At 34.5% G+C, this 16,063-nt stretch overlaps 1 protein-coding gene across 1 annotated transcript; it reads left to right on the top strand.

The window, feature by feature from the left end:
• The first annotated feature begins 3,330 nt into the window (after positions 1–3,330).
• Positions 3,331–6,089, top strand: LOC145665818 (putative Na(+)/H(+) antiporter nhx-9). Its single transcript, XM_081732933.1, has one exon. The coding sequence runs from the start codon at positions 3,550–3,552 to the stop codon at positions 5,911–5,913; it is 2,364 nt and encodes a 787-aa protein (XP_081589059.1). The 5' UTR covers positions 3,331–3,549; the 3' UTR covers positions 5,914–6,089.
• Positions 6,090–16,063: the final 9,974 nt, after the last annotated feature.

Below are 16,063 nucleotides of genomic sequence, written 5' to 3'. Positions count from 1 at the left end.
AGTTTACTCTTAATGCAGTAAAATACATCGTTATACATTGACATTGGTATTTTAATATCTACGAAAATGTATTGGCAAATTGTAGAGGCATTGGAAATTTTGAGAATCCATAAGCTAGATTGACATTACTTGGACTATTTGGCTTTGGCAAATGCTACTTTTATTCAGTGAAAAGTTGAGCCTCAATGGGAAGGGATGATACCTGCTATTTTTCTCATATGTAATCTGCTAAATTCTCCATTAAAATTACTTTCTGATCAAGCGTTTTACGTAATTGCTACATTTCGCCTGCTTATATAGTACAAAAAACACCCACGTGTCTTATTCTGTGTAAACTTCGATTAAAGGCCGTTTTATACAGTGTATACCCGGACGTTAAGGTGGGGCTATAGCCCCTCCATAGATCCGCGCCTATATATATATATATATATAAAGGGTGTCTCCCCTGACATAAGGAAACTTATTATCAGAGTTGGAACAAAATGTAAGAGAAAAAACCATCTCCAAATGTGATATTATCAATCTAAAGTGAAATATATATTTTTTTTAAAATCAGACAAACCGTTTGGGCTATACATCCTTTATGCACCCAACTTTAAATGAAAATGCAACGTTTCCATTTATTTGGATCCACAACATAAGTGAATGAAGTTACTGTCCTTTACGCTAACATGCCGATGGCTAGCCCCCATTTCAAACAGTAACTTCATTCACTTATGTTGTGGGTCCAGGTAAATGGTAAAGTTGCATTTTCATTTAACGTTGGATTCATGAAGGGCGTATATAGCCCAAACGGCTCGTCCGATTTTAAAGAAAATCCTTTACTTTAGATTAAAAACGTCATATTTGGATATGGTTATTCCTCTTACATTTTGTTGTAACTCTGATAATAATAGTTATTCTATGTCAGAGGACTTTTGAAACAGCGGTATATATATATATATATAAAGAGAGAGAGAGAGATATTCAAATAGCTTGAAACTCACTAACAATTCCTTCCAACCTTCCAACAGGGATTTTAATACCAAAGCATTGACTTAGACATCTGCTAAGCACAAGTGTTTCGACTCGACGTTCAAGATATTTTATCATGTTCTGACACCCATTAAATATGACATTTACTGTTCTCTAAATGTTCTGTGGCTACGCCTAAAAAGTCTTAAGGCTAAAATTTAATAGCTGAACGAATACAATAAAAGAAAACATAAAAAAGAGGGAGATAGCATAACGAAATTGCAGATGATTGATGAAGTGGCAAAAGCAATTGGACCATTTGTCATTATTTTCTTTCTTCAAACTTATTTTAGTTTTCCCTTTAAGTTATTGTTTAGGTCATAAACTGATACGAATTACAAGTCATATGGGTGTCATTTGTTATGAATATTAATATGTTATCAAATATCATGTATTTTTTCTCAAGTAGTAATGCGCGAAGTGCAGCAAGAAATATTACTCTCCTGTGTAAAGCTACAGATTTATTTCTAATAATGAAATAAATATAGACTACTTTGTATTTATGGTCAAATGTCCAAATGACTTAGAAGCATCAGTGCTAATGAATTACAAAATGAATTTCTGGTCATAATTTGTTGGTCCACTTGTTATATTACGTGACAAAGCAAAGTTCTAACAAGGTAGGAAAAGCAATAGCATACATTTATTCATTTACAGAGTAATTTTAAACAGAACTTCTATTAACAATTAAATCAAAATATCATCTTTTTTAATCTTCGTTTTACAATTTGAATTTCATTTCTAGGTACTAACTACTAACAATGTTTCAAAATTAATTTCAAACAGTTTAACCATGTTGCGATCACAAACAGCAGACCCTCACTAATATGCAACCACAACCTCCTCAGCTCAAGTTTGGTTGCATACCTTCCAGGCATTATTTTAAAATGTTTTTGGCCCGAAAACTGTTCCCGCACCCATATGGGAGCTAGGAGCGTCTTCCCCACATTACTTTTTTCAGATTATAAGTCATATATGTTCCAAGTGTGGTTGAAATTTCTCCAGGCGTTCTACAGATGCTGCAGTATAGATATTAATAATGTAATGAGTGGGTGCAATTAAATATGAAAGGATAACTGGGAGTGTGAAGATAGTATAATACTGCTGACATTTATAGTTACGTTTGTGTAAAATTAAGAATGAAACTGAAGGATGAGGCAGGCCCGTATCCACGGGGGCTAGGGGACCGAGGCCCCCTAAATTTTTACTGGCCCCTAAAATTTTCAGGGTAGGCTTGGAAATGAACTATAATATGGTTGGATCGGGCCCCCCCTAACTTCTACCGAGCCCCTTCTACATTTTTGGGCTGGCTATGGGACTTGGATGAATTGAAGTGCAAACATGCTAGAACACAAGATCAACGAGTAGGTTAGAGGTTATCTTCTGCCTAAGGGATACAATAGAGTAATGAAGATAAGATGAGCCTTCTTAATCAAAATAAAATCATTGTGCTTGAACAATGGACACGCAGAAAGTCCATATGATCTGGGGGAACGGTATAACAATATAGTGTAAAGAGTAGATGTAGTGGGTGTAGTGGTAGAGTAGCAAAGATGAGTGGAGGGCGAGATAACTCATGAAGCTATTAAAACCCTGTGTATCCAATAGATACTTTTCTACTGTGATCGTAGGCGTGCACATTGCCTTCCAAGGATATTCTAACTGGTAACTGGTACTGAAAATTCTTGTTTTTACAGAGAGCATTTATAGCCATGTTTATAGTGGATCCTTTTAGCTTCAACTCTGCCTACATAATACAGCACAAATGGGAAGTCGCTATTAAGACCGAGTTTCAAATGTATTCTGTGACAATTTTTGCAAGAATGACTATTTTCATAACAATATTTGCTATGATCCCCCTTAACTTCACTTAGCTTCCACCCCAGCGTCTCTTTGGTATTTCCCTGTCTCTGCTCACTATAATTTATCTCGGCTTTTACACTTGCCAGTGAGCCACGAGAGACATTCCTAATAATAATTAGTGAAATTAGTTAGTTTAATTATTTACAGTGGTGTATTTGCCTGTACGAAAGTTATGGAAGATAAATTTGATTTACACGTTGTTAATAAAGACTCTATTTGAAAAATTTAAACATTGGCCAATAGTGCAATAGTAGTTAGTAGCTGTCTGACTTTGAATATTTGAAATCGAATCATAACTTGTTTAATTTTTAGATTCATAGGTACTTTAAGTTTACTACTTCAAGATGTTCGTAGTAGCAGCCACAAAATAAAACAGTCTTTTATTTAACCTACATTGCTTTTGATGTCTATGGTTTTAATCTGCACTGATCGCTCTTCAACTGTTCTCATGTCAACTACAAAATTGTGATATTTATTTTCGAGATTGTTTTAAAAGTATAAAGCAGTCTCTTTTTCTGTTTGCAAACTAAATGCAGAGTTTCAGATTGTATTTATTTAGCAAGAGCATACTCTGTGTATATTTGCCTTTATCGCTGAAATTAATTTGATTTTATGTAAGTTTTCATATTAGTCATCATTAGATAAATATAATTTAGATACACTGACATTATCATGGTTGTGAAGTTGTTTCCATATTTTACACGAAACGGGGTACAAGGGAATAAAATTAGTGCAATCATGGTTAAATTGCTCTTGTTTGTTCTGTTGATATCATTACGTGAATTAGTATGTGAAAGACCTTTACCACATAGCACCTCTTTATTATTCACGCAAGATGAATTAAATAGTGAATTAGACACGTATGAATCAGAGAAATCAAACTCCATATTTAAGCGTGAAAGTGACGAAAATACAGTAGGTGAAGGAATACAACTCATTGCTTTCAAATGGGATGAGCTAGGTAAAATCTTCACGTTCGCTATTTTCATAGTGTTACTGGGACTCTTCAAAACTGCGTTCCATCGTGCGTTTGGACTGGCGGATTGGGTTCCAGAATCGTGTGTACTTATATCCTTAGGAATTGTAGTTGGATTCATTATTGATATCTCGACTCTAGTTGCTTCCAGACACCAGAACGAAAACGGAACGATGGATTACTGGTTTGATAATACCGAATATTACATGTTACCTCCATTTTCTTCTACTCTCTTTTTCTTTGTTTTATTGCCACCGATTGTCCTGGAATCTGCTTACTCTCTATACGATGTTACTTTCTTCAATAATCTTATAACGATTTTAATCTTTGCTGTAGTTGGAACTTTAATGAATTCACTAGCAATCGGATTCTTTTTGTATGCTCTGATCAATCATGGATTAATTACAGATGTCAACGAAAAGCTTGCCGAAATATTGATCTTTTCTTCTCTTATATCCGCTGTGGATCCCGTTGCAGTGCTTTCAGTGTTTGACGAAATAGGCGTAAATAAAAACCTTTACTTTCTTGTATTTGGAGAATCACTTTTAAACGACGCTGTAACTATAGTATTATATAATACTATGCTGGCATTTAGTAAAATGGAAACTGTTAAAATAGTAGATTATATTTTAGCTGTTATATCATTTTTCACTGTGAGTTTAGGTGGATTATTCGTTGGAATAATTTTTGGTTTATTGACTGCACTTATTACAAGAACCACAGAAGAAACAACAGTTGTTGAACCGTTAGCAATATTAGGTTTAGCGTATATAGGATACGTTGCAGCTGCAATATTCGATTTTTCTGGCATTATGAGTTTGATTGGTTGTGGCATAATTCAAGCACATTATGCGATGAAGAATATATCACACAGAAGTTACCTTACTACTAAATATTTCACAAAGATGATGAGTTCAACAAGTGATGCCATTATATTTCTATTCTTAGGTATGACTATTACCAAATCTATGACTGTAAACGTAAAGTTTATCCTATGGAGTTTGTTTTTGTGCTTGGTCATCAGATTTATTGTTACGACCCTATTATCAGTAATGGCCAATCGATTTCGATCAGTGGTGATTAATCGTGAGGAAATTTTTATAATATCCTACGGAGGATTACGTGGAGGTATTGCGTATTCCTTAGTACAAATGTTGGACAAATCAGTGACAAAAAGTAAGCCCATATTTTTAACAGCAACTATTGTCGTAATCTTATTTACGGTATTTCTTCAAGGTGGAACAATAAAACTATTAGTCAAATTGTTCCATATAAGGAAGAAACAAAACATTCAAAATACATTAAATGAAGAAATAGCAGAAAATGTAATTAATAATCTTATGGGAGGTATCGAAGAAATAGCAGGGGTCCATGGAAGCTTCTATATACGGTTGAAATTAGCACACTGGGACGAGAAGTACATGCAGCCAATTATGCTTAGAGAGCACAGCTTTGAACCGACGTTTAAGACCACTTACGAGAAACTTTGTCTTATGGACCATTATGCACACTTGTACGGTCCAATGACACTTATACAAGATAAATACCCAGGAATTGCTAGATCATTCTCGAGTGTAAGGGCAGATATATCTGAACTCAAACCTAGAGTGTCTAGATTTTCTAGATTATCACGATTTTCAAGGTTACCCGTAACAAGTAAGGTATCCACCAGAGATGACAATGTAGAAGATTTTAGAAAGGCCATTCGCCATGCTTCCAAAACTACTTACAGCCAATTGCATAATCGAAATAAGATTCGAGAAGGTGACAGTAATCAACCTCGACATTGGAGTGTATGGAACAAAAGACACGCTACGGCTACACAGATTCGACGATTGGCAGGCGTTATACAAGCTCCAGAATCCGAAGTAATTGACGAAGAGGGAGGAAGACCGTTGGAATTACTATTTGATCCTAGAAATGCTAAGATTCCTAGTATTTATGATTCTCACGTGCCTCCTGAAAGACAAACTCCACTCGAAAGGCATAATATGGGACCTGAAGAACTCCAGGGAATGAAATTGATATTGAAAAAGGCAAAATTATATCGTCGTGATTAGCCTGGTGGTAATGGATGGCAACACAAACAAGTGACTAATAAGGTTGTCAACTGCTTCCTCCGTTAAATTTATCACAAACATTATCAAGTCTAATACATCATTGTATACTCACTTAACACAAATGTTAACTTTGATAATTTCAGAACTCTTGAATTCTAACATTTTAATAAAATATTGTAAAGTCACTTGCATTTGTTGAAGGAGATATTTGATTATGCACTTTATTTTGATATCATTTAACTAGGAATGTTGATTTACGTTTATATTGAGTGTTTTGGAGTTAAGATCAGGTATAAAAGTTAGGGAGAACGCGGGGGCACGCCGTTACCCCACTTCAGTGGCGTAACTAAAGGCTTGGGAACCCTCCCGCACACAGCGTGGAATGGGGACCGTCTCTACGCCCCACTTCACGATTTGGTGATCCCCTGATGACTTAAGGCTCCCGTAATTCGGGGTCTGCGGGGCCCTTATTTATGCCCCTGCCCCACTTAAAGAAAATATCTATAACGTTTTCCTAAAAAAAAAGTATAATGAGCAAAGATATGCACGAGGGACGGCGTTATGCGTCCCCCTACCTTTTCAGATTCCACTTTTGCCCCTGGTTAAGATCATATGAATGTTACTGGAATATACATCAAAATAGTAGTAGGAAGTAACCACCTGGAATATAACTGCAAATCCTTATTTTCAAGTATGTTGTAATTGGATAAACCAGAAACATTGCCCTTCCCAATAACACTTCCCGCATCAAAAATATAAACGCGACGATGGCTATTTAAAGCTAATTAGATTCATATATAGAGACTTTTAAAAATCTCTACATGAATCTAATCGGCTTTAAGTAATTATCGCACATTTATAATGTGTGTTCTAAAATAGCACCTACGAATTACAAAAACTATTTCACAGTCAAAATAAAAGAAAATTCTATAATTCTATATAGTTGTCCTCCGGACCTCTTTCAGCCATAAGGCTAGTCATAGATATGAGGGTTTTTGTAAAAGTTTTAAGCCTGACTAAGAAATATAATAGACATGAATATTTATTTAAGCTTCATGGGATGTCATACCAAATTTGATGTTTATATACTGTATATTGATGCAAGAACCAAATGGAGAAATTAATGGCAGTGCTGTCATTGAGTATCTCCATAAGAAGGGTTTAATACCCAGTGGCGGAGTTGTAGGAGATTCAGGACCCTTTACTCGTATATTCCTTCCAGTGAAGTCACTTTTCCAAGTCGCGTATCATGAACTAATTGCATACCATCCCTTAGTCTTACACTACATTCAGGTATTAAATCACTTCGAGGTTCATTTTTACTACAGGGTGTCCAATATACAATGCAACCCGGAGTTTGGGATAGTAGAACTTTTGAACCGGAAGCGGTACACAAATAATGGTTATACCAAAATTGAACCTTGTTCATGCATATATTTTTAAACTACGAAGCAACGATTGAAGTACACTGGGAACCACACAGTGTTGCCAGATGTAACCGAAGTTTTTTTTTTCAAAACACGTAAATTGATTCATAACTCATACGTATGGATGTTCTGTCGTTGAATAGTTGGAGTAGCTTGGAAACTATGGAATGGAAAAAAGAATTTTTCATTTCCACCGATAACTAATCGGATGAGGCCTCTGTAATGGGTTACAAGGGGAAACGTGGTTTTCATAAATTAACATTCTGAATTGGCAATAGTGTGATGTTTCAGTGCATCAAAAGATGTGTTAGGGATCTGCCTACATTATGCAATTCCTGAAAACAATGAAAAACAAACTTTGAAATTATCATGATAAAAATTTTACTTACATGCACCCGGCAACATTGCTATTCATCACGAACTGAATTGTCAGTTCTACGGCAGATTCTGGAAGTGTCCCCGTTTTGATTAAATGAATAGCAGTGTTGCCAGGTGCATGTAAGTAAAAGTTTTATCACGATAATTTCAGTTTGGTTTTCATTGTTTTCAGGAATTGCATAATGTAGAGAGATCCTTAACACACCTTTTGATGCACTGAAACCACCACTGTTGCTAATTGAGAATGTTAATTTATGAAAACTACATTTTCCCTTGTAACCCCTTACAGAGGCCTCATCCGATTAGTTATCGGTGGAAATGAAAAATTCTTTTTTCCATTCCATAGTTTCCAAGCTACTCCAACTATTCAACGACAGAACATCCATACGTATGAGTTATGAGTCAATTTACGTGTTTTGTAAAAAAAAAAATACACTTTCGGTTACATCTGGCAACACTGTGTGATTCCTAGTGTACTTCAATCGTTGCTTCGTAGTTTAAAAATATATGTATGAACAAGGCTCCATTTTGGTATAACCATTATTTGTGTACCGCTTCCGGTTCAAAAGTTCTACTATCCCAAACTCCGGGTTGCATTGTATATTTGACACCCTGTATTATGCAACCTACTAAAACATTTTATATAACTAGTACATACAAACTTGATATGCCCTCTGGAGTTATATTGAAAGCAATGTCGAGTGGAGCACAAAGGAATAATAATCCACTTTTTGTTACTTTATATATTTAATCTTGTAAGATCTCTCTAATAAAGCTCCTTTCAGAGTTTAAAAGATTATAAGTAGCTCTTGTAAGTTAAAAAGTGGTCTAAACATTTCAACTACTTAAGAGTCTTCATCCCGGCGAAATTAAAATACCGCTAATTTTACAGTAATTATGTGGTATCTTCAAATAGATAAAAGATAATTGAAATATGGAACAAGAGCGCCCTAGACAATATTATTTTGCGTGAGGTACCGTTATTACAAGTCACCTAGTGGCTTTTCGTTTTCAGCTGTTTAGAAACGCGAAAATAAATGCCGATTTTCAAAATGGCTCGAAATCGAAAGCAGATAAGTGAGTCGTGATAACGGTTTCTCATGTAAAATATTATTGTCTAGGGCGCTCTTGTTCCACATTTTGATTATCTTTTATCTATTTGAAGATATCACATAATTACTGTAAAATTAACGGTGTTTTAATTTCGCCGGGATGAAGACTCTTAATTCCTGAGGAAAATGCACCGCGTAATAAACCACTATTGCTTACTAATGTATGAGTAAATCCGTATCAAATCCACTAATGATGGTTCCTGACAAATTTTATTTTTTGGATTTTTGCACACAAAGCTTGCTTTTGCATAGAGATTGAAAACAAGTATTCATTCATTTATATTTTTTGTTTTAGAGGCTACTTTATATGGGCGCGTAAGCCTATTTTGCTGTAATTTATAATAATAGTTGCGATAAACATTGTAGCTCTGTTATTTTTGGAAGATATTGATTTCAAACAAAAACAATTTGAAAGAAAATTAAATGTATAACATTTTATGTCCAAATGCATATTTAAGCCTACTACATTACAGATATTTTTAAACAATTGTACAAAATTAAAATTTGAAAAAACGCAAATTGTCATTTTGGAAATTTTTAAAAATCGAAGAAAACAAGACTTTCTACTATTGTTTCTATTATTCTAAAACCTGTCAACCTGGCCACCTGATCATCTTGGCCTGGTTCGTTTTGAACCTGCATTTTCCCATAAGACATTTGTTACTTATTACTCTGTAAGTTGGCCACCTGTCTATGTTGAAAGTTGGCCGCATTGAAGCAATGTTTATCCCTATGACGATAATGATAAGAAAAGCTTACCTGCATATCTTGGCCACACAAAATACTGTTTTTTTATTTTTCTTAAATCTTTCGTATTCTCATATAAGAGGGAGATGTTCTGTATTTGTGACTGGAGAACAAGAAGCATGGATTCCCACGATTTGTTTTTGGAGGTCAATGGCCAGAACACTACCCTTATGAAGGGGTGGTGAAAGAAGGTGTGAATAAGAAAAAGCACGTACAGGAATTCAGGAAATGGTTGCACGTATTTTTTTTACCCTGTCTGTTTTGATAAAACTATTAGCTATATCGGTTCCTTTCATCAATGGGAGCTTCAGTAATTCCGGAAAATTCTCAAGGTTAAAGCTAACCATCTCAATTGTCAACTATTGACACCTGACGGTTTGTTGAAAGCTAGCGGAGGTTTTAAGGTATGAATTCCCATAAGATTTTCTCAGAACATCTTTTGCTCCGAGGGAAACACTTGTAGCTAATTAACAAGAGGTAGACGATACTATACAAGAACTACAAAATTAGAATGTGCATATGTGTCAAAAAGAATAAAAGAAATGCATCTAGAATGAACCACCATAAAATACGTAATTTTTTCTAGTACTGTTATTATGATTACTAGAGCAACCCACATTATGCTTTATTTTTTTGCTTAATTATGCTTTATTTATTTTTTTGCCAAATTACGCTTTATTGTTAATTTCAGTCATTGTTTTACATTAATCGTGTATAATGTATAATATTTACTATACATTAAATATTCTAAATATCTTGATCTATTTATTAATATTTTATGCAACCAGTTTCTTTTATATTTAATGAACTTTCTACTTAATACTCGAGTCGTTTTTTTATCACTTGTGTGCGCCTTAGAGGTGCATATATACAGAAAGAGAAAGTAAAAGATGCCACCAAAAATACAGAAAGTGCTCAAGTTCAAGAGGTCCACATAACAATATAGTGTGGAGTTCTTTTTGTACAATTTGAGTCATCATACATAACTGCGCAGTTATACTTAGAAGAAAACTATTGTTTATTCATTGTTGGACGAAAGTTTTTTCTTTTCTCCACTTCAAGGGATTATACCGAAAAGTTTACAGAAATAAAAATAAGCTTTTCATTGTTACATTGTTATGGTTTCAAAAATTTTGCACTGTAAATATTGGTTTTAAAAATACAGTATGTTGAATAGTACAGTATGTTAAACTTGCAGTTAAACAGAATTTTCCAAGAATTGTGTTATGCATTTTAAATTATGCTTTATGATTTATTTTCTAAAATTATGCTTTTAAAATTAGTTTCTTCTAGACCCTTAGATAACCACAACCATGTTCAATGTACTAACCATATGTGTAAATTACTGTTGTTTTTATGCTTTTTATGCTTTTGGGTTGCCATAATGATTACTCTATAAACATTATTTAAAAGTAGCTGTCGGAGTATTACTTATTAACATTTTACAATCAAGAAATACTAGAAATTCTATTCTAAAAATACATCAATCACGCTTATTTTCTGTAAGTTGGCCACTTTTCAATAGAACGGATGGTCGCCAACATTGACAGATTTCACTGTATAGGCTTCGTCGTATACTACTTCCTAAAAGAGTTTCATTCCTGGTGGTCTTATTCTTTCTTTGTTAAGGGTCTTCAAACTATGATTTTTCGAAAATCAGCTGTGTTCAACCTGAAATATTTCCAAAGGAATTCGCTTGAAAAATCTCAAATTTTCAGAAAATAGTTCCCATTTGTTTAGTAACAAATGGTTAAAATTTAATTACTGAGACTTGACTAATTTTTGAGTAGCGGTTCTTTTTTATGTGATGAAATTCGGTTTATTAGCAACTAAAGTACAACTACGGTACCTTTAATGGACCAACTAAACTGTTGGTTCATTCTGCAAGTAACCTATTTATATTAGTATTCTGATATATGTTAGGTGTTGTTTCATTGTAATAATATTTTATCGCGACAAATTAACTGTTAATCGTATTTTGAAGAAAATTTATATATATAAAAAAACAAGTTGTGTTGTGTTAAGTAGTTTTTGAACTTATCAAATCCATGAAATATTTAAAATGAGTATTAAAAGTAAACGCTGTTTTGTGTTATGTTGTTTTTGAGTTTAGGCAATTCATAAAGTATTCGAGACCCACTTTTTAAATACGAGTTTCTATTTAAGTTACTGTTTAATCAAAATACAAAAGAATGACAGTTCTCAGTTGTGGTTTGCATTAAACCGAAGACATTTTCCGTAGACTGTAGCTCTCCTAACAAGCCATAAAAGGCACGTGTGTATTGTTTTGATGACGCGTAGCTGCTATTATTTAAGACCTTTTAAAAAGTTGGATATTTTATCGATTATTTCTATATGTTTTTATCAGAACAGACCCAATAACTATAAAACTCTCAATATTTTAGATAGCTCAACATGCATACTACAAGTCTGGTGGGTTAGTCGATGTAAGTGGTGCCTATTCTGGAAAAAAATATTTCTCATTATAAATGTACATGGACCAAAAATTGCCTCATCTTGGCGTTCCGAAGGTTAAAGAAGGTGTTTTATTTTGTTTGTATTCTTTTGTATTTTGCTTAAACAGTGAGCTAGAAGTGACTTCCTAATAATAACGTGGTCTTCAATACTTAATAAATTACACAAGCTCAAAAATATCATAACACGATACAGCGTTTACTTTTTAATACTAATTTCCTTCAAAATATAATTAATATTTGGTTTGTCCCATTAAAAGAATACAAGCAAATTATCTTTAAAGTTGGCGCAGCCAGACGGTTCTCAGCCGTGCACAATTATACTGAACTATGTGCTTTTGAACCATCAGTTCAGTCGCACATCAGTTATCACAATGATATACAGTGGTCAAATACAGTGACAGTACTGTATTTGTAACAAAATTGAGGTTTGGTCCAACACCTTTCGAATTCTCAACCAACCCAAAGACCGAGCTTTTGGGGTTGCCTACTATTAAAGGAAAAGGAGAATTGCAGATGTAAATCGTGATGTGTAATGTGTATACATCAGTTGCTAATAAACCGAATTTCTAACCTGTCTGTTACTAACCTACTTTATTTTATTTCTTCATTGGTCATTGTTACATAAGAACGTTTTTTTCAATGAAATAGATTTTTTCTGTATTTGGCGAATGAAGACAAATATGATCTAAAATGAAAAGCGTAAACACTGAAGTGTCACGTTGAATGACTGCAGCGATTTCTCTTTGTCCTATAATGCGCCATTGAACGCGACTTTCACGGGAGATTTCTTCCTGTGATCTTTTATGCATCAAATTATGGTGGTGACATCATATCACAATTTTCCTTAGCCTTCGGAAAATGTGATAGTAGGGTATCATTCAACGTTGCCAGCTCCTCTGTTTTTAATATTAAGCATCGAGTGTTCACTTGAAAATATATTACGTACAATCACATTTCCTTTCACACTGTGGAACTACGATAAACTTCCAAACTATAAATGGTTCACTATTCTGACCAGAAATGAAAGCTTTATCAATTCTATTTCCAGTTGGTGGTTAAGGGATAAGATGGAACCTACACTTGGATTTATGAGCCCATACGAAGAAACAATGTCGTGCTATTCTTACAGTGTTTGTTCTATAAAAATCTAATATTAAAAACAAGAAGCTACTCTACAACTTTCCGATTAAATAGAGGGGTAAAAGACTAGATTGAACCTACAGTATTCTTGCAACCATCTGCGCAAATCTGTCTTCAACATTACGGGGGGACGGGTAAGAAGGTCCCCATATTTTTTTCTTTCTTTCTTTCTTTCTCTCTCTTTATTTATTTATTTATTTTTTAGCGATGTTCAAAATAGTTATGAAGTTGAAAAACAATGCTGTAGAGGATCAGGGGCACAGAGTTGTCTTCAACATTGGGAGGCGGGCAGATTTGAGGCTTATCATATTTAGATAAAGCTTGCCAGACTCATCATATTTAGATAACCATTAAGCGATTTGGGTTGCGTTCTTTAGAATTTGGATTTTTTTTTCTTTTACTTATTTGTCATTAACAAAGAATTAGCATACATACAATATAGTTACGATCTTCGTGTCAGAAGTTAGTGGAAAACACTAAAAGTTAGCAACTGTTGAAATGATGTATATCGGTTCAGATGCGTTGTACAGTGATTCAAGTGGCGGAACGGGTTAGCTTTTAACATTTTAATTGCCTTCTGTGTTGAGCATTTTATCCTCTGAATGCTGCAGTGATTGATTGAGTAATAAAGGCCTGTGCTTAAAAAAAAATTCTCCTTCCCCTCCTCCAGGCCCTAGTTTCTCGTGTGTGGCCCCCTAACATTAGCGGCAACATCAAGGTAAACTCTTAAGGTGCTGTGATCATATAAGTAATCATTCTGTGTAACACGTTTATCGTGATTGTTATGCCCTCCCCCTTTTTCTCCAACATCTACATAAAATGTATGGCTTTGCAAGTGTTATACAAGTATGCAATTTGACCTCTCACCTTGAACACATATACGTCATATGTATATACTTTCATTTATGAGGTCTCTCTTTTCTTACTTTTCTTCGTTCTTTTTATGACTAAGGTTAGGAAAGTACTCTGTAGTATTTTCTACTTCAGTAGCGTATAAACTTTTTGAGATTAAAGCGAAGGACACCTTCGTAGTACGCAAGGAAAGTTAATGCATATTTCCAGTCTTTTTCCAGTCCAGTCAAATAATGAAAACAAGCAATAAATAATTTATATATTATAATGTTTATTTATAATAAATAAATAAAAGAACACTAGTGAACAGGAAATCCAATGCAAAGTAAATATTGTGCAGTACTAAACCTGCAACACCAGGCTTTCCAATATAATATGTGAGCTTGCTTCAATACTCAAGCAACTTAGCTTGCGATAACTTTCTGCAAGTGAATTGGTTGCTACCGGATAAAGCTTGCGGCAACTGGGTTAGTGAAATGAAATTCAAACTAATCAATGGAATACCAAATTACTTTTTTTGAAATTTAACGTTCCACGATTATGCTCTGAGGCCAAGGGAGACGGTGATGATCGAAAAGTATCAATGAAGAAAGTGGGAAGAAACAGAACCCCCACATGGTGTTTGTCTTCCACAAAACCTATTTGGAGCGAGTTTGGATTGAATCATAGAAGCTACGAATCAGAGGTTGAAATCAAGTTAATGGAGTGATAAATCAAGTAAATCCAAAGGTGCCCAAGCGCATGGTTGCACTTAACAATTTGTTCTCGTTCACAAATTCTTCACTTTTTAAAACTCTAGGTATATAATCTAATTTTGTAGTTATCATATGATTGTATCAATAATTATTATGATTCCTGCGAATTTGTCAAATAACATTATTTTATATTTTAAGTGCTTACTTCTCTTCATATTTAGGTGATCTGTGAGATATAAAAAGACTGATTTTTTTTTTATTTTACTTTTAAACTGATTAGTTTCAAATATGAATTCCATACATTTTGAAATGGTGTATGATTGTAAAGTGAAAAATAATATAATATGCACTGAAAAGAAAGAAAGTTGGTCAGTAATTGCAGAAGGATTGTATATAGTTCCAGACCCGTAGCCAGCCCAAAAATGTAGGGGGACGGTAGAAGTTAGGGGGGCCCGATCCAACCATATTATAGTTTATCACTATATTATAGTTATTTGCAAGCCTATCGTGAAAATTTTAATGGGGTCAGTAAAAAAAATTGAGGGGGCGGCCCCCTAGAAAGTGTAAAATCTTCTTCAAGCCAGTCATTCTGATTGAGGTTTTCTCATTCACACCGGGAAAATGCCGGAATGGTACCTACCACAATGGTCCCAGGCCTCTTCGTTCCCAGCCCGTTGCTTTCTTCCTCTCTAACTTCCCGGGATAGTGTGATCACCGACGGACATCATCCCTCATATAATATAACTACACTACTCTGAGATGGGCTAACTTGGCCATAACTAGCCCAGAAATCTAATTCCTATTCCTAATTCTAATAGTCAATTAACCTGTTTGATAATAATTCTAGGAGTAGCAATTAAAGGAAGGAAAGTGATTAAGTTTCTAACTACTCTGAAACAGCTTCCCGAAACGTTCTCTTTGTGTTTTGTAAGGAACACTGGCGCAAATTCCGGGGGAAATGAGGGAGACATCCTCTCCAATCTTGGAACTGGGAGGGACTGTCCCCTCCAATAATCAGATTTGAAGTTTTTTTTTTTTTTTTTTTTTTAAGGAAGAAATGTGGTGACTTGTGTCCGACTGACTCAAACAAAAGTGAGATGAAATTGATGTCTCCCAGAATAAGCTTCAAATCTGCTCGCCGTCCAATTTTGAAGACAATCCTGCTCCCTGATCCTCCACGGCATTATTATATATATAGGATGTTAATGAACTATACCGACAAATTGTCAGAGGTGATTTCTCACATCAAAATAAGATAAAAAGTTCATATGGACCTATCGCGAAAAGTGCGTCGTTTCAGAGCTAGGGCTGTCCAAAATCGC

The sequence above is a fragment of the Thermobia domestica genome, chromosome 12 (assembly GCF_964235325.1).
Source record: "Thermobia domestica chromosome 12, izTheDome1.hap1.1, whole genome shotgun sequence".
Lineage (NCBI taxonomy): Eukaryota > Metazoa > Arthropoda > Insecta > Zygentoma > Lepismatidae > Thermobia > Thermobia domestica.
The sequence above is the reverse complement of the archived record's forward strand: the minus strand, read 5'-3'. Positions and strand labels throughout refer to the sequence as shown.